Source organism: Arachis duranensis, chromosome 2 (assembly GCF_000817695.3).
Source record: "Arachis duranensis cultivar V14167 chromosome 2, aradu.V14167.gnm2.J7QH, whole genome shotgun sequence".
NCBI lineage: Eukaryota > Viridiplantae > Streptophyta > Magnoliopsida > Fabales > Fabaceae > Arachis > Arachis duranensis.
Window position 1 is genome coordinate 78,170,659 of NC_029773.3, and position 27,560 is coordinate 78,198,218.

The 27,560-nt window shown below is 32.4% G+C and overlaps 2 protein-coding genes, 1 long non-coding RNA gene and 1 pseudogene across 3 annotated transcripts; 3 read left to right on the top strand and 1 right to left on the bottom strand.

Annotated features, from left to right (window-relative positions):
• Positions 1-929: 929 nt before the first annotated feature.
• On the bottom strand, positions 930-1,592 carry LOC110277926 (uncharacterized). The gene is made up of 2 exons (XR_002370916.2): positions 1,168-1,592; positions 930-977 (listed from the first exon to the last, which is right to left on the bottom strand). It is a non-coding gene; the product is annotated as an uncharacterized LOC110277926 (long non-coding RNA).
• A 14,270-nt stretch (positions 1,593-15,862) lies between these two features.
• On the top strand, positions 15,863-16,598 carry LOC107475061 (uncharacterized). The gene is made up of 2 exons (XM_016094710.1): positions 15,863-16,049; positions 16,159-16,598. Exons 1-2 carry the CDS (start codon positions 15,863-15,865, stop codon positions 16,596-16,598), a joined length of 627 nt encoding a protein of 208 aa, XP_015950196.1.
• Positions 16,599-16,646: 48 nt separating this feature from the next.
• LOC107475060 (uncharacterized) lies at positions 16,647-17,327 on the top strand. The gene has a single exon (XM_016094709.1). It carries the CDS (start codon positions 16,647-16,649, stop codon positions 17,325-17,327), a length of 681 nt encoding a protein of 226 aa, XP_015950195.1.
• A 633-nt stretch (positions 17,328-17,960) lies between these two features.
• LOC107475106 (N-carbamoylputrescine amidase-like) overlaps positions 17,961-27,560 on the top strand; it is a 28,689-nt pseudogene continuing 19,089 nt past the window's right edge.

Here is a 27,560-nt window from a genome sequence, read left to right on the forward strand (position 1 = left end):
AAACTTGAAACGAAATAAGAGAATTCAAAGCTTAGTATCAATGTGATAGAGAAGAGAACATAACTTTTGCAACTTTAATTCAGTCTATGAAAAAATCCAAACCACTATCAAATCAATTAGTTACTTATTGTAATAGAAATCAGAAGTTGCAGGTTTGAAGCAGAGAATTGGTGTTGTGTGAGTGTATTGTCTGGTGGTGGGTTTAGGGAACTCACGGCGGCGACAAAAGAAAGCAGTTCGACGGCTAGGTGGAGCGCACGGGTTGGTCGCAGAGTTTGAAGCAGGGCAACGTGGCTTCCAGACGAACCCGAACCCGAACGGTGATCGGCGAGTGAACGCGAATGGTGAACGGCGACTGAACGCGAATGGTGAACGCCGAGCAAACTTGAACGGCGAAGAACGCGAACGAAGACGACGGCTGAACGAAGACGCGAACGTTAACGGCAACCAACGGCGGCGGAAGCGCGGCTGAGCAGACAAAGACGATGGACGCCGAGTTCGAGGAAGTAGCCGCGATCGGTGACAGCGAGCAGGGGTTGAAGACTTGGAGCACGAGGAAAGTTAGATAGACAGACGGATGGTGAACTTTGAGTGAGACGGACGTCGGTGGTATGCCACTCCTTGCGGCGGTGGTGCAGGCTTACAGTGCTAGGGTTTTTTGTCTGGGTTTGTGTGATTTCTTTCTGAATGAAAGAAAGAAAGGGAGGAAGGGAGAAAGAAACGAAGGAGCTTCCGTTTTGTGTAAACCGGCAAGGTTTCGATTCGGTCTGACTGTCCAGTTCTCGACCGGTTCAGCGGTTTTTTATCGGTTTTCTAATCTACAGTTTTACATGCTTGATTGGACCGTTATTGTTGTCGGTTCACATTGAACCGGTCCGACCGGCCAATTCAGTCTAATTTTTAGAACTATAAACGTCAAATCCAAGGTCTTTTAACAGAAGGTGAACACCCTTCCCCTGCTTCTCAATCTCGAGAGGCTGAGAACAATTTCATTCAAATCTATTTCAAATCAAAGGATATATACAATAGGAACGATTTGCATCGATGATAACAATTTCCATTAGATACAATGAGAACAATTTTATCAACAAGAACAATTTTCGTCAGATCTATATATTACAAAATGCTCCTATAAAAACCTTACAACAATAATTATTTCGGACTAACCAGACTTGCTGGATACCGGACGGCGAAGAGGCTGACGACTGCGATGAAGACAGATCTTGCTGGAGGCGCCGGAGACCGGACTGCAAGCTGCGACGGAGAGCGCGTTGGAGTCTGGAGCCGGCGACGAAGATCTGGATGGAGGCTGCGCGATTCTCCTCAGGATTCTGCCTCTACTTCTCCGCGCGACAAAGACGGCGACAATTTGACCTCTGACGCGACTATTCTGCCTCTGACAATTCTCTCAGGCACACGATGATGACCACGTTCCCCTCGGGCTGGGTCTACCGCGACGACGGCTCTGCGGTGACCTTGAGAGTGAGAAGGGGAAGCAGTAAGAGGGGAAGAGCCTGGCGGGCTGGGGTCTTTAAAATCAGGAACTAATCCCTCAAGTTTCCAACGTGTACTTCAACAATACAGACGTTAGGTTCTGGGAATGGAATCGATTATCGAATCGCTATAATTACTGGTTTATTAGTTTATTAGTCTAATCGATTTAACTGTGATTTAACTAAAAAAAATTGTTTTAGAATAAAATAATAAATAAATTTTTTTGTGTTTTAGATTACACAGAAAAAAATCAATTACTTGAAATACTTGCATACAAACATGCTCAGTCCTAACAACAGCTTCCAATGGATTCAATGGATCCTTCGTTGGGTTCTTCTCCTGTTCTCAAAACCTTGGTTGTAATCATGATAAGTCTCTAAACTAATTCATTAATTTATGTAATTTAAAACCCAAATTTTAAATTACATGCGACCAATATATAATTAATTTTATCATACAATTGATCTTATTTTTAATACGTCTTTTCACGTAATTTTTTTTATTTTGTCTAAATCTTATATATATTTTTTATGTCTTATATTGCAATATTTTTTTTGGAGTCAATAAAAATCAATGCCTCAAATTTTAAATTATAGAAAATATGATACTATGTTATAAAATTATTTTTTCTAATAATTTAAACTCATAAAAAAGCATATGATTGGGATAAAACTATCTTAAATTTGCTACATATGATGCCTGGTTTAGAAAATAACAATAAAATTATGGATTCTTCTGATACATATATTATGGGTATTATTATACACGTATATATATTTTTTTTAATCACAGGAAGACATGAATTCAGCTCTTATTTTCATATCTTTTTTTATTCAGTATATTTTGAATTGAGGTATTTATGATATAGAATAAGAGCAGCATTTTCAATTCAAATCTTTTTTTATTTTTTAAATTATCAAGACAGATTTTTTCTTCTTTTGGATTAAGGAAGAAATGTGATTTTAAATGCAGTCTAATTTTAAAATGATTTATCCAAAAAATATACCTCTTCTTAGTTGCTATAAAAGCCTAGGAAGTATGGTCTTATATTGTTACCATACATACTTGCTAGAATTTACGTTTGCTCTTATTTTTTTCTCTAGAGAAAAAATGGATAGACAATATGATTTGTTAGAGATGATTGCATCGCCAAAAGAGAGCGAGAAGATTCATATAAGAGTAATCAGACTTTGGTCTTTATCAAAATTCAAAGATCCCAAATCTAATAGCTCCATTGAAATGGTATTGATAGATGAGCAGGTATTTCTAATTTATTCATTCACACAATTGTTTCTCTGTTTTCATACACATAGTCTCACATTTGTATGATTCCCACTCTCCTAATTATTAAAATTTCAATCTCAACAGTTTTATGTTTTTCTTGGGACCATTCAATTAAAAACTGAACAAGAATAAAATCCAATTGTATATTTTCCTGCAAGAAAACGTAAAATTTTTTTTATAAAAGAAGATTTTGCAATCAAAAAGAGATTTAAATTTTAACTCAGTTAAATATTGTTTCATTTAAATTTTGTTTAATAAAAAAATTTATATAATTTTATGTATCATTCTTATAATGTCCTATAACAATTAAATAATACTTTAAAAATTAATGTGTCTTATTTTTATTTAAATTTTGTATTAAAAATTTTCACTAAGGAAATATAATTTTTTTTAGGCAAAATAATTTATCAATCTGATTGTATTACATAATATGCCTATATTTAATGTATGCCATTTCAATTGGTTGAGGTGTCAATTTTTTGTTATAAGTATAGGACTAAAAAATTGTATTATTTAGTAAAATTTTTCTTCAATTTGTTATTGGCTTTGTTTTCTATTATTATGCGTTTTATTTTAACATATCTAAAGACAGATTTCATATATATAGCAACTAAAGAATTAATACCCTCAAAGGTATCGTTGGTAAGGAGTACTAACCTATTTATTTTTTGTTTTTTCACGAACTTTGATTTTTAGGCCCTAATTATTTATAAACAAATTTTGTTTAATAAAAAAATTTATATAATTTTATGTATCATTCTTATAATGTCCTATAACAATTAAATAATACTTTAAAAATTAATGTGTCTTATTTTTATTTAAATTTTGTATTAAAAATTTTCACTAAGGAAATATAATTTTTTTTAGGCAAAATAATTTATCAATCTGATTGTATTACATAATATGCCTATATTTAATGTATGCCATTTCAATTGGTTGAGGTGTCAATTTTTTGTTATAGGTATAGGACTAAAAAATTGTATTATTTAGTAAAATTTTTCTTCAATTTGTTATTGGCTTTGTTTTCTATTATTATGCGTTTTATTTTAACATATCTAAAGACAAATTTCATATATATAGCAACTAAAGAATTAATACCCTCAAAGGTATCGTTGGTAAGGAGTACTAACCTATTTATTTTTTGTTTTTTCACGAACTTTGATTTTTAGGCCCTAATTATTTATAAACAAATTTTGTTTAATAAAAAAATTTATATAATTTTATGTATCATTCTTATAATGTCCTATAACAATTAAATAATACTTTAAAAATTAATGTGTCTTATTTTTATTTAAATTTTGTATTAAAAATTTTCACTAAGGAAATGAGGAATTATAATGGAAAAGAGAATCATTTAAATTGAGAAGGGAGGAAGGAATATTTGGCCAATAAAAAGGGGGATTTGGTAACTTTTAGCAAAATTTTTAGAATATTTTAATTAGATATATAGTTAAAATTACATATTCTAATTATTGTCTCAATATATAGTTAAATATATATTTAAAATATAACGATAGTTTATATTAAAGTATTAAACATTTGAATTCATTATTTGTATATTCTTCTTTAGTTGAATATAAATTCGTTATTGATGTTTAATACTTAATATTTTAGATTTAAATTATATTTTTAATTTATTCGGTTATAAATATTGAAAGAAATTTTTTATATAAATTTTGTTTGTTTATTTAGTTGGATCTTATTGGTACTGGGTGTAGAAAGTGAATAATAAAATTTTTTTCTTTAAGAAAAAATAGGAAACAACTATGCATGCTTCTATAGGTGAGGATCTGATATCTGTATTTGAATCATTGATATCGAAAGAAACTATATATGTTTTTACATACTTTAGAGTTAACAATAACTATGGGTTGTATCGCACAACATCGCATCAATTTCGGTTGTTTTTTCAAGAAAGAACAACTGTCTTACCTTCTTTCTGTGACGCAATACCGTTATATGGTATTAAGTTGGTCCTTTTTAGGGAAATTATGGGATACTCTCTTTATCATCCTTTTTTGGTTGGTAAGTGTATAATTTATGACAAGTACACAAGTTGATTTTTCTTTTGTAATTATGACAAAATATCACTAAAACGTGTAATTTGGGCACAATTTTCTGTTTGATACTTATTTAAGACGTTGCTGGAATTATGACCGGTGTAGAGGGTGAGAGGGAATATGTGAACAATGACAAACTTATTAATATGATGATCATTCATATTGAGAATGACGGGTACGTTTTTTCTAACAACCCTAACTCATCACTTAATATGTTTATATAAGTAATTTTTTATTTTTTAAATAATTTTTATTTTCTATACAGTTTAAAGCTTAATATTATTGTTCTTGGAGAGATGGTGGATCGGATCAAAGGTTTGGTGGCATCGGACGAACAACAACTGCCAATAGTTATTTTTCAATTTGGAAGGGTAAAAAATGCTGGAGAATGTGAAAAAATGATTATTATCAAATGATTATATCTTATTATAACTATTTCTACTAATTATTGAAATGTAAAAGGAGTTAATACTCTTTTTCAGTGATAAAAAAATTAATAGTTTGTGTGTGAATTGCTGAAATGAGATAAAAGACTAATAGTAATAAGAATTTTATGTATAACGTATAAATAGATCAATTAATATAAAATTTAAATATTTATAACTTTAAATGTATTACGATTAATATTATTATTATTATTATGGTTATTTTAATGTTAATATTTATTATATTTAATTAGTTATTTATGTTTTCATTTAATAATCATATGTAATAAATTAATTAGTTACCGGGGTTATAATTTAATTGTGTCGTTTATTGTCATATTTTTATTAGAATAGATTTATTTTATAGCTGCAAAGTATTGTGAATATTATTGGGACTCATATCTCTGTATGTTACGGAGGAGAGATACATTTTTTTTTTATGTTTTGTTCATTTTTATGTTAATTCGATGGATTGTTTAACTTTTTTTTAGAATTAACTATTATTAACAATTATTTGCCCAAACACTATTAAGTTATTATTATTTTAATTGGTAGTTTTTCATTATACGTTGCATATATTCTGTTTTTCTTAAAATAATTTTTAAATTACTCTGTATTCAATTTATGACTGAGAATTTGTTATCAAAATAGAAATGTAATACAAAAATATTTATAAAATTTAATAAATATTAGAATTGAGTAGAAAAATTTTTAAAACTATAGTGTATTGATCGGAGAACAAGTAGTGACTCATGAGTTTTTGGTTAGATACTTGGTGGCTCAAGAAAGGTTGTCAATAGAAGGAAAGTTATACTATTAATATTTTCATATAGTAAAAACAGTTGAGATAAGTAAAGATTTTTTTAAATGTCATTGGAAATACTCTTTTTTTTTTAATTTCTAAAATTTAATTAGTTGAAGTGATACAAACTATTAGTATATAAAATTGGATAAACGAGGTATCACCGGTTTTTTATTTCTTTTGATTGTAAATCCTATGTTGAATTACTTAAGAATTAATTAATTAATATATAATTTTAAACTGTATTTTTGTTGTTATATAATATTTTTTATTATTTTATATTTGCATTAAATATTTTTTTATAAATCATTGCTAAAATAAAAAGTTTTACTAATTAATTAGGTTCACATTAGATTATAGTTGTTCTTTTAAATCTAAGGACACTTTTGATTATTTTTCATTCGATAATTCTTCTGTCATGTATAATTGTACAACTCATTTAAGCAATGATTGTTGTATATAGGTACTAATATTATATAGAACATTATGTATGGTACTAGACTCTTGATAAATCTAGATGTTCCTGAGGCTTTGATGCTTCGAAAAAGGTATTGTACCAATATTATGACTTATTTATGGTTGTGTATATTGACTATATTTTTGTGGCGTCGTGATTGATAAGTAGCGTGTACTATAGAGAGATCTCGAAGTACTTATCTGTGATTTCTGGCAAACCGGCATATCTTGATGAAGATGAAGTTTTATATTCTACTGGGAAGAAGACAATAAAAGAGTTACGTGCGGCTGCAGATATGAGTGCTTTATAGAAAACTATTTTTTTGTTTGTTTCATTGTTTTTTTTTTAACTTTCAAACTGTTCCTATGTAGATTGGATTCTATGTTGTTCTAGCAACTATTCTTGATGTTGAACCCGTTCCAAGTTGGTGGTATAAATCATGTGTTTTCAGCGTGAAGACAGAAGCTAATGTGAATGAATACTTCTGCGATGGCTGTAATAGGGACGTGAATAATGTGATTTACAGGTATGACTCTAATTAGACTTATTTGTGCAATTTTTTCATAAAAAAGCAATATAGTTAACTATTGATTGTGTTGATTTTTAAATGATTTAGCAATATTTGGCTTAATACCAATAGTTATTAAAAACAAAAACTTGCTTTAGTTGATGGAAATATGGTCTAGCCACAAAAAAATGGCAAACAAAGATAGAGTGCACAGAAAAAATTCATATACCTACAATAAATTTATACCAAAGTCTCCTCTGCTAGGCTACAATCTAGAAAACTGATATATTTAAAAAAATTATGTTTGAGCATCTAAATTATGTTAAATATAATTTTTATGATTTTGTTGTAACTAAAGAGTGATAGGCCAAGTGTTAATTGATGTTTTTGAATAAAAGAAAACAGGTATAAGTTGAATTTATTGGTTTTTAACGGTACTGCTACAACGAATTTTGTTGTGTTCGATAAGGAGGTCGCAGCTTTACTCGGACGAACCTGTACTGAAATGGTGAAAGAGTTGAATGTATGTAAAACCAATTTCGTTGATCACGTTATGATTGTCAATCAAAGATGTTTGTTTATTTAACACGATAAAAATATAATATTTTTGGTGTAGGAAAAAGGGGAAGCAAGCAAAGCTCCTAGTGGTTTTAATGAGTTTTTTCTTGATAAGGAGTTTTTATTCAAGGTCGAACTAGAAACTACTGGATGGTGCGATTCTTATGATGTATCGGTGATACGTTCTGATTCTACCAGTTTACCAAGTTGGAGGGACGCTCAAGGCCTAGTAAAATCTGGTATACTCCCTGCTAGTCCTGTTAACCCTGTTCAAGTATGATTTTTTTTTATTTTTTGTTGATTTTAGACTATGTATATTAAGGCTTAATTTGCCAAATATGAGGTGTTATTTATTTATTTTTTCATTGTTTTTCTATGTAGCCTCGAGGTGAAGATAAATGTTCTGTTTGTGATGAGTCACCTGATCCAAATGTGAAAAATTCGCCTGTTACTAAGAGACCTGTTGTCAGGGTATTCATTTAGTCTTCACTTATATAGCTTCTTTTATATTTCAGATTTCATTTTTTGGTTAAAATCTTAATTATACATTTTTATTTTGTTTTGTTTAAAGTGCCTGTTAGATGAGTTTAACATGTCTGGAGCTTCATCCGTAAAAAAGTAGCTACTGTGAAACATGAGATTTTTCATGTAATGAAGATAAAGGAGCATGTTTTAAAGGTTTAGTGGAGTCTTGGCTATAGCTATTGTCTATTGAGAGAACATATATTATTCAAATTTTAAGATATTTTAAATTGAACAATTGTTATTTTGATTTATTTAATTATCTATGTTTTTTTGGACATACTAATGACACTAGAAGTACTTTCTTCTTATTTTGATACAAGTCGAACATGACTCTAATATATAAGTCAATAATTATATATATACTATCGTTTTTAGATTTTAGTTTTTTTTCTTAAACCAGTAATAGTGGAATTTTATTGATGCTAGATAAAATTATAGAAGAATCTAAGAAGCACTATAAATTATTGCTCTTTCAATCAAATCATACCACATACAAAAATAAATTAAATTAAATAAATCGAATTTGCATATCTATATAATTTAATTCGATTTAGATAAATACGTAGTAAATTAAATTCATAATGTTTTAATTATATTCAACTTCTGAATAATTATTATAATGATATGGGTATTTTATATAAAAATTAATACAAAAATAATTTAAATTCTGTACAATATTTTTTTTATTTATGAGCTAATTTATTAATATATGTAATTTAAAACCCTAATCCCAAATTGCATGCGACCCATATATAATTAATTTTATCACACAATTGATCCTATTTTTAATACGCCTTTTCACGTAATTTTTTTGTCTAAATTTTGTATTTTTTTATTTGTTTTGTGTTGCAATATTTTTTTTGGAGGCAATAAAAATCAAAGTCTCGAATTTTAAATTATAGAAAAGGCATATGAATGGGGGATAAAACTATCTTAAAATTGCTGTGTATGATGCCTGGTTTAAAAAATAACAATTAAAAAATAACAATTAAAGGATGAGATGACCACAGATTTGTTGAAATAGGAGTGGTTCACAAAGAAGACGGCACAAATTTTAAGCAATCATGACATGGTGCTGATATATATTATTCATTTTCTAAATTCTTCAACCTGAAACTCAAAATCCACAAATAAAAATTAGTATATGGATTTTTCCGAAATAAAATAATAACAATAATAAAAAGTAATTTTAATTTATTATTAATTAATCACTGAACGTTAAATTATTAAATAAAAAATATTATTAAATGAGAGTAATTACTGAATGAGAGTGATTGTTAGGGTGTTGGTGTTATATGCTGCTGTGACTCATTAAAGTAGGTTATATTATATTTATGACTCCGTAAATAGAAACTTTTTATTTCGTTCAAAAAAGAAAACTATTGATTTAAAATAAAATAATATCTTTGATTCTTTCCAACAAATTATAACATATACACATTAATATTTTAGCCCAGTTCAAAATACAATAACTCTATATAAGAACTCTACAATTACATATAATCTATCATATTCAACATTTGATTATTAGATATTTTTTGAAAGTGTTAATGTTGCACATTGCACCACATCTCTATGTAAGTTTTATTTATTTTTTTTATTTCAAATAAATTTTTTAAGTGTTGATTAGTCTTCTATTGATTAGTGTTTTCATTTTATTTTATTCAACTATTTTACAATTTTATTTTTTTACTGTTCACATGTTATAAACTTATTAGCTTAGTAATTGAAAATAAATGATATTTGTATAATTGTTAAATATTTGAAAAAAATAAGACTATTATACACTCTCTAAAAGTGCTGTTACTACACAATACACTATGTTTTATGTAAATTTCATATGTTTTATGTAAGTTTCATTTTCTTTTATCAGATAGGTTAAAGTTTGTTGATTTGGATATTAATTTTTATTATTCATTTAATGTAATTATCCAAAAAAATTATTTCATTATTTATAAAATAAATTTAAAAATTATATATCACGAAAAACATGCGGTACCACTTTTTAAAAGTATATTATTATTATTATTGAAGCATACCACAAAGTTGTATTTAATTTTTAATATGTAGTTTAATTTTTAATATTTAAATTTTAAATGACTAAAATTATTCTATGTTAAATATTTTGTTTTTAACTAATTTTTTATGTTATACGTTGATTAAAAAAATGTGATTTATTGATCACTTCTAAATTCAAATTTAAAAATTGTCGTGCAGGAGTATATGTTTTCAATTAATTATTTGATAATATATAATATAAAATTAGTTTGCTTAAGATAGCTATATTTAAATTGGTTACTTTTTAAGTAAAAATTTATACCTCATAAATTAATCAATAGATAATCAGTATTGTAAGTTAATGGATATTTAAAATTTAACTTCAAAATAAGTATTAAAATTTGAAAATTTGTATTTGTAACTCATTATTGCGGAAGAAGTACATTATAGATAAATGACTTAACAACGATAATGTATCCCACTCTAATCACACAATTCAACATTGCAAGGTTAAGACAAAAGATAATTTTGGCAAGAAAATGAAAAAGACTTGATGATAATGAGTCTGCTTTCTTTTGTGCTTCTGGTAAGTGTTCTTCTAAAACTTTTTTAATTTCTATTTTTTATGGGAAATACAGTTTAAGCTATCATTATTGTTGAGAATATTAATGAAGTAGTTTGTACTATACATAATTTTTTAAATATTTTAGTTTAGTAATTTGAAAATTGTAAATAACTATTCATCTTTATATTTTTTAAATTCATATTTAATAAGCTATAAATTACATAAAAACTATGCAATTTTCAAATCTTCATGTACTATTTAGGTTAAATAATTATTTAATATTATTTAAAATATACTCTATCATAATTTAAAATAATATACTATTTAATCTAAATTAATACATAAAACTCTATACTAATTGAAAAAATATAAAATTTGATGCTTTTGTGTAGATCTATTTAACTCGATTTAAATAAATTAAAATATTAAAATTATATTTAAATTTAGAGTTTTATTTGTTATTTAAATTAAATTGTATTTATTTTTAAGTCATGACTGAGTATATTTTAAATAACATGATATAGATACTCATTGATTTAGTTTAATAATTTAAAAAATAATTCAATAAAACTAAACCAATATAAAAAAAATTTAATTACGAAAGTATACTACTAAAATTATATAAAATCAAATATGAGATTAGTTAATTGAATAATTATTATTTGTGTTTCATTTATTTTTCTTGACTTAACAGTGTCGAAGAACAACACTAATACAAATTTTGACGTACATAAAAATATGCATCATATTACTACAAGTCAAAGAACAGTGTATCGAGAAACTGGTACCTCATCTAATATTCTCAATTTACAATCCAGTGAGGATAAATGTGACATTTTTCTCACTGTAATTGACTCATATTTATCTAAATTTAATTTATATAGGTTTAATGACAAAAATTTTCTATATATTTCTCATTACTCATTCATAAGGAAGCAATTATCTATGCATGGTGTACACGGTGCCTCGCATAGAATTTTTGGACAGAAAAATACTCCTCTTAATTATGTAAGACCTTCTACATCAGAAGTAAGATCTAAATCTTTAACTCTACAGACGGATCCCTCATTGACAAGAACTCCATTGTCCGTGTTAACAAATAGTACATATAATTAATGATTGCCAAATGATTCATACACCAATATTTAACAAAAAGTATACTTCATCAGAAATCATTTATATAACATAGATTTATTACAATTCTAGCATACTCCAGTGTACAAGAACCCGCCAATAATCTAACTGAAGTCGTTCCACAAAATCAGCTTCCATCACACTCCGATTCTCACAGATTGTGCCTAACAGAAAGGTAATTTAGAAAAGATGATCACCATTATTATATTCTTTTTTTCTATAGTTTCTATGGTTTAATTGAATAAAATTAAACTTTTTGTAAAGAAGTTCTACTATAATTGGGGTGCAAAAAGGACAATCTTCTTCTGTTGTTGCTTCGGTGGCTATTAATTTGGCACAACTTTATGAAGATGTAAATTTATCGACTGTTAAGATGTACCCAGCAAGCTGAACACAGTGGCCAACATGTTGACCCTTTTGTTGATGATGAAGGTAATTTCTCATTATATCAAGAATTTAAGTTTGTAGTTTACAAGAGATATGAATTATTAGTAATACATCAAAATGATTATGTTTGCATTTTTTATATTTTTTTTACTATAGTTTTGAATAGTTATGATGATTCAATGTTGGGTGTGGATATGGAAAATAATTTTATACCATCCTCAGAAACCTTAGACGGTATGTAAAATTTTTATTTGTATGTTTATTTGCATCTTTGTGTACATCATGGACTAAATTGTATCGGTATGATAACTGAGTAGCTAAAGAGAGTTCATTCGGCAGATGTCTGGGATATAGGAAATTCTATTTATCAATGTCAACATTGTAAAGCATGAATGTGGTCTGGAAAAAGGCTTGCTAAATCCAAACAGTCGCTCCAACCAAAGTTTTATTATGTTGTATGGAAGGAAAGATCGAGTTTCCTCTACTTTCTGTGCCTCCTGATGAGCTCATTCAGCTTCATACTGGAGGAGATCAAAGAAGTATTCGTTTCCTAAAAAATATAAGGATATTTAATTCAATGTTTTATTTTACATCAATGGCTTAAAAAATTGACCGTGGGGTGAACAATAGGACTGCTCCTCCAATTTTTAAGCTTTGGGATCAAAACTACCATAGCATTGATAGTTTACTTCCTCTTGATAGTTTGCGACCAACATTTGCGCAGATATATATCTATGACACAGAAAATGAGATTGATAATCGAATAGGCACACTTCGGTAATTTTCCTTCGACCAGTCAAATTTTTTAGTTATTTCTTATCTGTGAGAGAAAATAACATAAATTTTATTGTTTTTTTTTCACAGTTCCAATGAAGCTATAAATGAGCGGGATAGGAAAATTATGGGAATATTAAGAAACATGCTAGACAAATATAATAGTTTGGCAAAGAGTTTTTGCTATGCAAGAGATAGGTACCAACAGAAAAATTGCACAAACATAAAGCTTAAGTTGATTAGTAAAAGGACTACAAATGGCAGGACATACAACTTGCCATTTGCATCTGAAGTGGCTGCATTGATTGTTGGCGATGTCGAACAACTTAGCAAAGATAGAGATATTATTATAGAGAGTAAATCTAGAAAGCTCCAGCGGATTGATGTTTTTCATCCATCTTATTTAGCCTTGCAATATCCATTGTTGTTTCCGTATGGGGAGGATGAATTTCGTTTGGGTATTGCAACATCAGATTCTATCTCTGTTAGACCTACAAAGAAAAATACAACAATCACTTTACGACAATTTTTTACTTTTCGACTACAGGAAAGGACAGGTGAATCTCCGTTAATTCTAATATCAAAGAGATTATTCCAACAGTTTCTGGTAGATGCCTACACAATGGTGAAATCAAAGAGGTTAAAATTCTTTAGGTGTAAATAACCACAGTTGAGGGTTGATAAATACAAATGTCTGCATGAAAGTCTTATAAACGGGAATGTAGATGCTGCATGGCTTGGCAAAAGAATCATTCTTCCGAGTGAGTACTTTTACCGGTGGACCTAGGTATATGATGAATAATTGTAAAGATGCATTTGCAATTTGCATATATGCAGGATATCCTAGCTATTTTATTACCATGACTTGTAACCTTAAATGGGATGAGATAAGAAGAGAAGTGATTCCCATTGGATTGAAGGCAGAAGACCGTCTTGATATATTGTGTCAAGTTTTCAAGATCAAGCTTGATGGTTTGATTGATGACCTAAAAGAGAGAAAAATCTTTGGCAAAATTTTGGGATGTAAGTCTGTGTTTATGCAATGCTTTATTAAAATTTTATGTTGTAATGCTTTGCTCATTTGTCTTTTTCAATTTTCAGATGTTTGCACTGTAGAGTTTCAAAAGAGAGGGCTTTCGTATGCACATATCCTTTTATTCATGAGTAACAAGTTCAAGCCACAAACACCAGATGACATAGACAAACATATAACAGCTGAGATTCCTGATGAAAATGAAAGGCCAAATCTACATGGAGCTGTTCAAAATTACATGGTACATGGTCCATGTGGTCCGTACAACAAGAATTCACCTTACATGAAGAATGGATCCTGTTCAAAGTTCTATCCTAAAGAGTTTAGACAACGAACACTCATTGACGAGGCCGGATTTTCCAAATATAGGCGTATTGATAACGGTCAAACAGTGAAGAAAAGGGAATGTGTACTAGACAATAAGTTCATTGTTCCGTATAATCCAGAATTGTTGCTCAAGTTCAGGTGCCACATAAATGTGGAACATGCCAAACAAGTTCTATTAAGTATTTGTTTAAGTATGTACACAAGGGTAATGACCGCGTAACAGCTACTCTATACAATGCTGGTGATCCGTCAGAAGCCACACAAGTTGTTGACAAAATTAGGAATTACTACGATTGTAGGTACATTTCGGCATGTGAGGCAGTCTGGCGTCTATTTGGATACGAAATCCAAGAGAAAGAACCATTTATGATTAGACTTCCATTCCATTTGGAGGATGAGCAACCTGTGGTTTATGGTGAAACTTCTACTGTGAATGATATCATCGAAAGAGCAATATCTTATAAGTCCATATTTTTGGGATGGATGGCGGCGAACATGTCATATTCCTATGCTCGAAGTCTGACTTATGCTGAGTTTCCAACCAAGTTTGTTTGGAAGGACGATTCTTCAAAGTGGTTTCCTCAAAAGAAAGGCTTTGCAATTGGAAGGTTGACTCATGTACATGCAGGTAACGACGAGTTTATATTCATTTTTTATCTTACTTATTTAATGATTTAAATTTAAAATCTTAATAGCCTGTACCCCACGTCCATTTTATTCGATTTATCTACACTAGAAAATAAATGTTCAAATAACTTTCAACAGTTATAATCTGTAGATTAAACAATTTTTTATTTTTCTAGATTTTTTCAGAAAATTATTCTTATGCGGATATGTAGCTACATAATAATTAAAATAGCATAGCTTAATCCATTTAACAACTTAAAAGTCAGATTTTAACCAAATTTTTTGTAGCAAATACCGAAGAATATTACCAACGACTTCTCTTGAATACTCAAAGAGGATGTATGAGTTTTTGAGATATAAGAACAGTAGGAGGAACAATTTATGCTACGTATAGAGATGCATGCTTCGCCCTTGGACTCTTGCAAGATGACAAAGAATTCATTAATGCAATTAAGGAAGCAAGCTCATGGGCCTCAAGATCATATGTTAGGAGGTTATTTGTCATTCTATTAACATCCAACAATATCTCAAGACCAGAACATGTCTAGGATAAATGTTGGCATGAACTGTCAGATGATATTTTGTATCGACAGCGAGCCATGATGAACATGAGGGGTGAGTTTTTATTCATTACAATGATAAATGTTCTTCCTTATTGATCATTTTTAGTTTGATTGAATTTTTACAATATCGTATAATATGCAGAGTTAACAATGTCAGATGATGAGATTAAGCAGTTGTGTTTAATGGATATAGACAAGATCTTATATTCCTATAGTAAAACCTTGAAAGACTATCCTCTTATGCCTTTAGCAACTGAAGTTGATAGTTCTTTGTTAACCGAAAGGGTTATTAGGGAAGAGCTAAACTTTAACATGGATGATATAAAGAAAATGCCGTAGACATGTTAGCCATCGCAACACCTAAGCAAAGATATGCATTCGATAAAATTGTTACAGCTGTGTATTGTGATGAAGGGGGTTTTTTCTTTGTGTATGGTCATGGGGGTACTGGAAAAATATTTCTCTGGAATCTTATGTCTATTGAGATTTGCTCAAGAGGTGATATAGTGTTAAACGTTACTTCGAGTGGTATTGCATCTTTACTTCTTCCCAATGGAAGAACGGCACACTCAAGGTTCAAAATATCACTGAATAACTGAGGATTATGTATGTAACATCAAACCTGGTTCCCCTCAAGCAATGTTGCTGTTGAAAGCCAAACTTATAATTTGGGATGAGGCTCCAATGGTTAGTAGGTACTACTATGAAGCGCTTGATAAATGCTTGGGTGATATCATGAAGTGTTCTCCAACATATAAAAAAGATTTGCCCTTTGGAGAAAAAGTGGTTGTACTAGGTGGAGACTTTAGACAAATTCTTCCTGTCATTCTACGAGGATCGAGACAAAGATATCGTTCATTCAACCGTGAATTCGTCTTATCTTTGGAAGTTTTGTCAAGTGCTCAAACTAACAAAAAACATGGACTCTCTGTAGGAATGACTGCTTCAGATCAAGATGAGACAGAGCAATTTGGTGAGTGGTTATTGAAAGTTGGTGATGGTCTAATAGGTGACAATATGGATGGTGAATCTGAGATATGTCTTCCAGGAGATATTGTTATTCCTTCTTTGGACTAGGCATTTGATGAGTTGGTTCATTTTTCTTATCCAAATATTTTGGAAAACATGTCCTCAAAGGATTTTTTCAAAGCAAGAACTATACTGGCTCCCACACTAGACATCGTTGAAGAGGTCAACAACCATCTGATGGCTATCATTCCTGGAGGGGAAAAATTATATCTTAGTTCGAATTCCATTTGTATGGATGAAGGGAATATGGAGAGTCAACTAGATCTCTATGGTCTTGAATTACTGAATAGTATAAATTATTCTGGTTTGTCTCCACATAAATTAATACTCAAGGTTGGTGTTCTGGTGATTTTACCAAGGAATATTGACCAATCCAGTGGTCTTTGTAATGGTACAAGGCTACAAGTTAAGAAGCTTGAAAATCCTGTCATAGAATGTGAAGTCTTAACGGGTAACAATGTTGGTCATATTACTTTGATTTCAAGAATGAATATGGTACCAACAAATGAAACCGTCCCAGTTAGATTCCAACGAAGACAGTTTCCCATAATAGTATCATTTGCCATGACAATTAATAAGTCTCAGGAACAAACTTTATCTCATATTGGATTATACTTGCCCAGACCAGTTTTTACACATGGCCAACTATATGTGGCACTTTCAAGAGTTAAGAGTAAGAGAGGTTTAAAAGTTTTACTTATGAATCACGTAGGAATGTCTGCAAATTCAACCATCAATGTTGTTTATAGAGAAGTCTTTGAAAAAATAGTATTCTAATGTAAATATTTTTATTTTATTTTAAATTCTGTATCAGTGTATAATTATTTTTCTTTAAAAAATATAAAATAATTATTACTCCTTTTTTTTAAGTTAAACTTTGATTTTGATAATAATTTTATAAATTTCTTAAAATAATAATTATTTTGTATTTTTGTTTTAAATATCGAAGTATATAACTTTTTTCTTATTTTTATAAATTTTTCCATGCTGAGTTTATATATTAGTTTTTTTAATTTTTAGAAATTGAATTTTGAGATATCTGTCACCCAAAATTTTTTTGTGTTTTTTAAATTTTAAACCAAAAACCCTAGACGCATCTCTTCATTGTTTGTGTTTTCCACTCCCTCAGTCTCAGTCTCCTCTCCTCTGTTATGCAAGGTAGTGATTCTCTCTGTGTTTTTGTCTCTTTTTATGTGTGGGCTTTAAGCTCCTCTAATGGCAATGCCAAAGGCTAAGAGAGTTAATGCAAATAAGATTATAATAGAATATATAGATACATGAGGTTTGATGTCCAGTTTTCGGAACCTTGAGTTATAATTAATATATCTTACTTCTACTATTTTATTATTATTGCTGTATTGCTTACAAATATTCTTGCTTTGCTTTGCGATGTTTTGCTACTGCAGATAGAGGACATGGGTAGTAATGTAGTGGTATCAGCACTGCAGTTTGCCTGCACCGACGATGTCGATACCAATGTTGACACTGCCGAAAGGTCGTCTTCTTACTCCTTATTCTCTTTCAATCAATTACGTTTTGATCTGGGCTCATGAAACCCATGTTTGGAATTGAATTCATTTTCGGAAATATCGACCTTGCTATACTAGTTTATGAGTTGCCCATGTTCAAAGAATCCCTTTTAGCTCTTGAATCATCTGAATATATTTCACATTTTGAACAAATAGTATGAACATTAGAATGGAATTCCATATGCCATATGAGATGTGACAGCTTCCTTGGAGCAGTGTGTGTGCACAAGGGAGATTGACATTGCTTAACTTGCCATTTTTGCTGGTTGGGAATCCCTATGTTAACATAAGTAGTTGTCATGTCAGTTTAAAATTATTTGATGTTAATGGTTTATTTGTCCTGCTCAAATAATCTTTATATATGCAAGAATATGTACTACTGTTGTTTGAACTTTGCCACGGAGTTTGAACCAGCATCTGATGTTTCCATATGCCATGTTCCTGAGTATCAATGTCGTTCTTATTACACTACGGGTTTGCCATTGGTTATTGTTGTTCTTGAATAAATCAAGGTGTCATTCAATATTGGAAAGAATATAGCATATATACGGCTACAGATCTCCTGAAAATAAACATAACATAAACTAACAAACTAATTAACTAGTAACTAACTTGAAAATTGAGCTGTAATTTAATCAGATGGTTATTGACTGAAGATACAACTAAAGTTTTCTGAACTTCAAAAGTAACTGATAATGGGTTGTAAGATTAACTTGATCAATCGTTGAGCAACATTTTCCCGAATGAATTGGCAATCTGGTACACGAAATTGTGAGTTCACACTTCTCTCACAACTCCGTGCAGCTAACCAGCAAGTGCACTGGGTCGTCCAAGTAATACCTTACGTGAGTAAGGGTCGATCCCACGAAGATTGTCGGCTTGAAGCAAGCTATGGTTACCTTGTAAATCTCAGTTAGGCAGATTCAAATAGTTATGGGGTTTTGATGATTAAAATATGAATAAGACGAAAAATAAGATAGAGATACTTATGTAATTCATTGGTGGGAATTTCAGATAAGCGTATGGAGATGCTTTGTTCCTTCTGAATATCTGCTTTCCTACTGCCTTCATCCAGTCATGCGTACTCCTTTCCATGCCAAGCTATACGTAGGTGGATCACCATTGTCAATGGTTACCATCCATCCTCTCAGTGAAAATGGTCCAGCTACGGGTTATGTAGGGCTAATCATCTGTCGATTTTCGATTATGTCGGAATAAGATCCATTGATCTTTTTGCACACTGTCACTGTGCCCAACACTCGCGAGTTTGAAGCTCGTCACAGTCATCCCATCGCAGATCTTACTCGAAATACCACAGACAAGGTTTAGACTTTTCGAATCTCAAGAATGCTGCCAATTGATTCTAACTTATACCACTAATGAGCGGATATTTTATACGCTTTTTGGGGGTATTTTCATATAGTTTTTAGTAGGATCTAGCTACTTTTTAGTATGTTTTTATTAGTTTTTATGCAAAAATCACATTTCTAGACTTTACTATGAGTTGTGTGTTTTTCTGTGATTTCAGGTATTTTCTGGTTGAAATTGAGGGACCTGAGCAAAAATCTGATTCAGAGGCTGAAAAAGGCCTGCAGATGCTATTGAATTCTGACCTCCCTACACTCGAAATGGATTTTCTGGAGCTGCAAAAGCCCAATTGGCGCGCTCTCAATTGCGTTGGAAAGTAGACATTTAGGCTTTCCAGCAATATATAATAGTTCATACTTTGCTCGAGTTGTGATGATGCAAACTGGCGTTTAACGCCAACTTTCTACCCTATTCTGGCGTCAAACGCCAGAAACAAGATACAAGGTGGAGTTAAATGCCCAAACTTGCACAAAAGCTGGAGTTAAACGCCAGGGATAGCCTATGAATGTGAAAGCTTCATTGCTCAGCCCAAACACACACCAAGTGGGCCCCGGAAATGGATTTCTACACTATCTATCTTAGCTTACTCATTTTCTGTAACCCTAGGTTACCAGTTTAGTATAAAAACTACTTTTAAAGATTCATTTTGTATCTCATGATATTTTACATATGAATTTGTATCTTCTACGGCATGAGTCTCTAAACCCCTTGGTTGGGAGTGAGGAGCTCTGCTGTGTCTCGATGAATTAATGCAATTATTTCTGTTTTCTATTCAATCACGCTTATTTCTATTCTAAGATATTCATTTGCACTTCAACATGATGAATGTGATGATCTGTGACACTCATCACCATTCTCAACCAATGAACACATGCCTGACAACCACTTCTGTTCTACCTTAGATTGAATGTATATCTCTTGGGTTCCTGGTTCACGAGTTTGACTGCCTCTCCTGACAATAGAGCATTCAAATCCGTGAGATTAGAGTCTTTGTGGTATAAGCTAGAATCAATTGGCAGCATTCCTGAGATCCAAAAAGTCTAAACTTTGTTTGTGGTATTCCGAGTAGGATCCGGGAAGGGATGACTATGATGAGCTTCAAACTCATGAATGCTGGGCGCAGTGACAGTGTGTAAAAGGATCAATGGATCCTATTCCAACATTAGTGAGAACCAACAGATGATTAGCCATGTACATGGACCCTTTTCACTGAGAGGACGGCTGGTAGCCATTGACAACGGTGATCCACCAAAATACAGCTTGCCATGGAAGGAGACATGCGTGCGTGAAGAAGAAGACAGTAGAAAAGCAGAAATTCAGAAGGCAGAGCATCTCCAAAAGCTCAACCTGTTCTCCATTACTGCATAACAAGTATCATTTAATCCATGTTTTTTTACTTATTCCAATTAAAACTAAGAACCATTATTGATATCCTGACTAAGAGCTACAAGATAACCATAGCTTGCTTCAAGCCGACAATCTCCGTGGGATCGACCCTTACTCACGTAAGGTATTACTTGGATGACCAAGTGCACTTGCTGGTTAGTTGTGCGAAATTGCAAAGAGTGATTGTAATTTTCGTGCACCAAGTTTTTGGCGCCGTTACCGGGGATTGTTCGAGTTTGAACAACTGACGGTTATTTTGTTACTTAGATTAGGAAAAAAATTGTCTTTTTGATTTAGAGTCTTTTACTTTCTTTTCAAATTTTTTTTGAAAAATATTATTTTTCTTTATTAATTGTTAGTTTTTCATTGAGTCTAGTTGTATGTTTTAAGTTTGGTGTTCTTTGTATTTTTGTCATCTAAAAAATACAATAATTGAAACCTTTTTCAAAATAATTTTTCTCTGTTTAATCCTTGCATTTGTTGAATGTGTCTATGTTCTTGTGAATAGTTGCTCCTTTGAGTCTTCCTTTCTAAAATCTTTTTGAAAATAATTTTTCTTTGTTTAAATCTTGCTTCAATTTTTAAGTTTAGTGTTTTCTTGTTATTTTCCATGTGATTTTCGAAAATTTTATTTTGATTTTCTAAAAATTTTAAGTTTGGTGTTCCTTTTTATGTTCCTCGTGTTCTTGAGTCGTGTATATGTTTTGATCTTAAAATTTTTAAGTTTGGTGTCCCTTAGTGTTTTCCTCCAAAAATTTTCGAAAAATAAGGGAGCTAGATCTAAAAGTTTTAAGTCTTGTGTCTTTTGTGTGTTTTTCTCTTTCCTCATTAAGTTCAAACATACATCTTTTCCTTTATTTACTCATTAATTTTCGAATCCCTTGGGTTGAATTGGTCAAATTTTTTCAAATCATATCTTTTTAAGATTTTTAAAATCATATCTTTTTCAAAAACTTCCTAACCACTTTCTCTCTCCTCACTTTTTCAAAAATCCTCATAAAACATTTTCAAGTTTTTTATTTATTTTAGTCTTTTTTTATTTTATTATTTCGAAAATATATATATATATATATAAATAAATAAATAAATAAATAAATATAAAATAAAATTTATATCCACATCATCTCCCTTACTTCATCATGGACCTTAATGGAAATGAACAGTCCAAAAGTACTTTGGAGTCATATATATGCTAACCCCACTACTGCTTCATATGGGAGTAGTATCTGTATATCCCCCATAAGAGCCAACACCTTTGAGCTGAACCCTCAGCTCATTATCATGGTACAACAAAATTGCCAGTATTCCGGTCTTTCACAGGAAGAACCTATAGAGTTTCTGGCACAATTCTTACAAATTGCTGACACAGTACGTGATAAAGAAGTGGATCAGGATGTCTATAGATTACTGCTATTTCCATTTGCTGTAAAAGACCAAGCTAAGAGGTGGTTAAATAACCAACCCAAAGCCAGCATAAGAACATGAAAACAGTTGTCAGACAAATTCCTGAATCAATATTTCCCTCCAAAGAGGATGACACAGCTAAGGCTGGACATCCAAGGCTTTAAACAAGAGAATAATGAATCTCTTTATGATACCTGGGAGAGGTACAGAGAGATACTAAGGAAATGCCCCTCTGAAATGTTTTCAGAGTGGGTGCAGTTAGACATCTTCTACTACAGACTTACAAAAAAAGCTCAGATATATCTAGATCACCCAGCTGGTGGATCTATACATATAAGAAAGACGATTGAAGAGGCTCAAGAGCTTATAGATACGGTTGCTAGAAATCAGTATCTATACTTAAATAGTGAGTCCTCCATGAAAGAAGAAGCTAAGGCAGTGTCAATTGACTTTAGTCCTTAGGAACAAGTTGCTGAACTCAATCAGCAACTATCTTCTATAACAAAACAGTTAGCAAAATTTAAGGAGATGCTACAAGAAACCAAAAATGCTAATAAGGATATGGAATCATAATTGAATCAGACAAAACTGCAGTTATCAAAACAGATAACAGAAGAGTGCCAAGCAGTTCAATTAAGAAGTAGAAAAATATTAAATACCTCAACTCAAAGTAGCAGAAAGTCAAGAAAAGAACAACTGACAGAGGATAAGCAAATTGCCACCCAAAATCCCTTTGAGGACAGTAAGATCCCAGAGAGGAATGATTTTGGCGTCCAAACGCCAGAAAAGGGTGAAAAATTAGCGTTAAACGCCCAGTGGATGCCCAGTTCTGGCATTCAAATGCCAGAAAAAGGTGAAAAGTTGGCATTAAATGCCCAATGGGAGCCTAATTCTAGCGTTCAAATGCCAGAAAGTGGTGGAAATCTGGCGTTAAACGCCCATCCTGCCCCAAGCCTGGCGTTCAAATGCCAATGAGGGATCAGACACCTACAAGTATTGATAATAACTCCCTCAAGAAGGCTTCTCAACATGCTTCTGTAGGAAATAAACCTGCAGCAACCAAGGTTGAAGAATACAAAGCTAAAATGCCTTATCCTTAGAAACTCCAAAAAGCAGAACAGGATAAACAATTTATCCGCTTTGCAGACTATCTCAGGACTCTTGAAATCAAGATTCTGTTTGCAGAGGCACTTGAGCAAATACCTTCTTCTGCTAAGTTCATGAAAGAGATCTTAAGTCATAAGAAGGATTGGAGAGAAACTAAAAAAGTCTTTCTCACTGAAGAATGCAGTGCAGTCATTTTAAAGAGCTTACCAGAGAAGCTTAAGGATCCCGGGAGCTTTATGATACCATGCACATTGGAGGGTACTTGTACTAAGACAGCTCTATGTGATCTTGGGGTAAGTATCAACCTAATCTCTGCATCCACTATTAGAAATTTTGGCTTGACTGAAGAGGTCAAACCAACCCGAATTTGTTTTTAACTTGCTGATGGCTCCATTAAATATCCATCAGGCGTAATTGAGGAGATGATTGTCACAGTTGGGACATTTGCCTTTCCTACTGACTTTGTAGTGTTAGAGATGGAGGAGCACAAGAGTGCAACCCTCATTCTAGGAAGACCTTTCCTAGCAACTGGACGAACCCTCATTGACGTCCAAAAAAGGAAAGTGACCCTGAGAGTCAATGAGGATGAGTTTAGGCTGAATGTTGTTGAAGCAATGAAGCATCCAGACACATCAAAGGACTGCATGAGTGTTGATATTATTGACTCCCTGGTAAAGGAGATCAATATGGCTGAGAGTCTCGAATCAGAGCTAGAGGACATCTTTAAAGATGTTCCGCCTAATCTAGAGGAACCAGAGGAAACAAAAGAACCTCTGAAAACTCCTCAGGAAGAGGAGAAACCTCCTAAACCCGAGCTCAAACCACTGCCACCATCCTTGAAATATGCATTTCTGGGAGAAGGTGACACTTTTCCTGTAATCATAAGATCTGCTTTAGAGCCACAGGAAGAGAAAGCACTAATACAGGTGTTAAGGACACACAAGACAGCTCTTGGGTGGTCCATAAGTGATCTTAAGGGCATTAGCCCAGCCAGATGTATGCACAAGATCCTATTGGAGGATAATGCAAAGCCAGTGGTTCAACCACAAAGGCGGCTTAATCCTGCCATAAAGGAGGTAGTGCAGAAAGAGGCCACTAAATTACTAGAGGCTGGGATTATTTATCCCATTTCTGATAGCCCCTGGGTGAGCCCTATCCAAGTTGTACCTAAAAAGAGAGGCATGACAGTGGTTCATAATGAAAAGAATGAACTGGTTCCTACAAGAACAGTTACAGGGTGGCGCATGTGTATTGACTACAGAAGACTCAATACAGCTACCAGAAAGGATCATTTTCCTTTACCATTCATAGACCAGATGTTAGAAAGACTAGCAGGTCATGACTATTACTACTTTTTGGACGGCTATTCAGGTTATAACCAAATTTCAGTAGATCCTCAGGATCAAGAAAAAACAGCATTCACATGTCCATCTGGAGTATTTTCCTACAGAAGGATGCCTTTTGGTCTGTGCAATGCACCAGCAACCTTTCAGAGATGCATGTTCTCTATCTTCTTTGATATGGTAGAAAAATTTCTAAAAGTCTTCATGGATGACTTCTCAGTATTTGGAGACTCATTCAACTCCTGTCTTGATCATCTAGCACTTGTTCTGAAAATGTGCCAAGAGACTAACCTGGTTTTAAACTGGGAAAAATGTCACTTTATGGTGACTGAAGAAATTGTCCTTGGGCATAAAATTTTGAACAAAGGAATAGAGGTGGATCAAGTTAAGGTAGAGGTAATTGAAAAACTACCACCACCCACCAATGTTAAGGCAATCAGAAGTTTTTTAGGACATGTAGGATTCTACAGGAGGTTTATAAAGGATTTTTCAAAAATCACAAAATCTCTTGATGAGTTTGGAAAACTCTTGTTTAATTTTGATGATGAACAAACATTATTGAAATATTTAAATACAAAATTATTAATTTAATCCTAATTCATATATGCTTAATTAATAATTTTGTTGTGCAGATTTTGTGCTGGGCCGAAACAAAAGAAAATTAACAAAGCCCAACTGTTGCATTATTGGTTCAGCTTTGTGTTTGTAATTAAAGCTAGTTATAATTGGGCCAGAATAAATTGTTGCAAGCCCAAACAAATGCTTTCCATGCTTGATCCGAAATCAATTTTATCAGGAAAGCAAATGTTAACCAAATGGGCCAGTTTTAATCTCAATGTTACAAGCCCAAATTCTATTAATGATAAAAGGTTCCATGCATGATCCGAAAACAAAGAAGAAAGAAAGCAAAATTGCCTTCAACGGATCCAAAGATTCAAACATTAGATGGATTCCAAAATTCATTTAATTGCCATATATTGCATGGGAACTATGAGAGAGAATATGAATGACTTTGATTTGATGGACATCATTGAGCTACACGTTACTCAGTAAAGGGAAGTAAACATTTACTTTACTTTATCAAACTACCTTAGTTAATGTCCATATTCTCTTTCTTCTTTCTCTCACAACTCTTTCTCTCTTCGGTTATTACTCAGAAAACATTGGCAGTCATGGAAGCAAAAGTGAGCTACCGAAATGGAGAGAAAGCAAGCCTAAAGACCATCACAATGATGGCAAGAAAACATACCAAAAATAAAAATGAGCTGTGGCTAAGATATTCACCAAATGTGGTTAGATTTGGTGAGATTATCTTGAGCCTTTCATGCTCAAAAATGGAAGAAGAAGATTCGGCCAGCTAGAGGAGATTCTTGAAGCATGGCTTGTCTTTGATTTTGCTCAACCATCACAGGGAGTAGCTAGAGTGGCGAAGTGATAGTTGAAGGCAGAGATTGAAGCAGATGAAGTCATCATCGTCATGAAGCATCAAGGGCCAGAAATCCATCTTGGAGAGGAAGCCAAGGATGGAGAGTCCGGATTGATGAAGGGTGATGATCAAGAAAGGACTAGAGGTAATTGCATGTTGGTTAATGCATGGTTATCTCTTCTCTCTCTGAGTGGCCGAACCGGTTCTGTTTTTGTTGAAGGAGGAAGAAGTTGGTTCGGTTTTGGCTTCAAGTGTGGAGGCTTTCCTCTTCTTTAAAAAGGGGGAACAACCACTGTTTGAAGCAAGGAGTGAAAAGGAGTAAGATTTGAGAGTGCAAGGCACAGAGTTCTCAGAGCTCCCTGAGCTAACAGTTTTCTCTTCTCCTTCAATGTTCTCTGTTTTGTAATTTTTCTGTTTAATTTTGTCATGTCTTGAGTCTCATGGAAAAAGGCAAACAAGTGAGGTTTGTATGAAAAAGCCATAGAGCGGAAAAAGGCAGAGAGTGCAAAATTAAAAGAAAAAGCCATAGATGTCATAGAGTTCCTTTGTTCATCTATGTTGTGTATCATGATTCTGTGGGAATCCCCTTGTAAGTTGGGTTAGCACTTTACAAGTTGTAATCAGATTGATTATAGTGAAATTCCATCATGTTTGTGATGGAGACTAGATGTAGGCTGCACTGCACTTAGCAGCCGAACCAGGATATATCTGGGTGCAATTTTCTTCTCTTTCTACTCCATTTCTGTTTTCTACTACACAGGAGCAAAAGCCAGAATTATCTCGTGCCAAGTGACGAGACATATCAAAAAGTCTCGTGGCAAGGGACGAGACAAAACAAAGTTGCTCGTGTCTAGTGACGAGCAAAAACAGAAAAGTCTTCTCTGAAGGTCAGCAAGTGTTAGCATCAGAAAAAGGGGGCTAAGATTCAACCCCCCTTCTCTTAGCCACTGAAACCATCAATTGGTATCAGAGCTTGGTCTCAAAGAGATCAAGCTTTGCAGCTTGGAGTAAAGATCCTCATGGCAGAAAACAGTGGCGCAAATGTGTTGTCATACAATCTTGCTGAAGATCAATCAAGCAACAGACCTCCCCTCTTCAATGGGAAAAATTATACCTATTGGAAGGAGAGAATGAAGATATTTGTACAAGCCGTGGATTACAGACTTTGGAAGATCATCTTGGAAGGTCCTAAATTTTCAACTACCACAAATGCTCAAGGAGTAATCTCTCTTAAACCAGAAGCAAGCTAGACCGAGGAAGATAGGAAGACGGTGGAGTTAAATGCCAAGGCAACCAATCTGCTCAACTGTGCTATCAGCTTTGAGGAATACCGACGAGTATCACGATGCACAACGGCAAAGGAAATCTGGGACAAGTTGCAAATCACTCATGAAGGAACTACCATTGTAAAGAAGACTCGGACAGACATGTTAAACAGGGAATATGA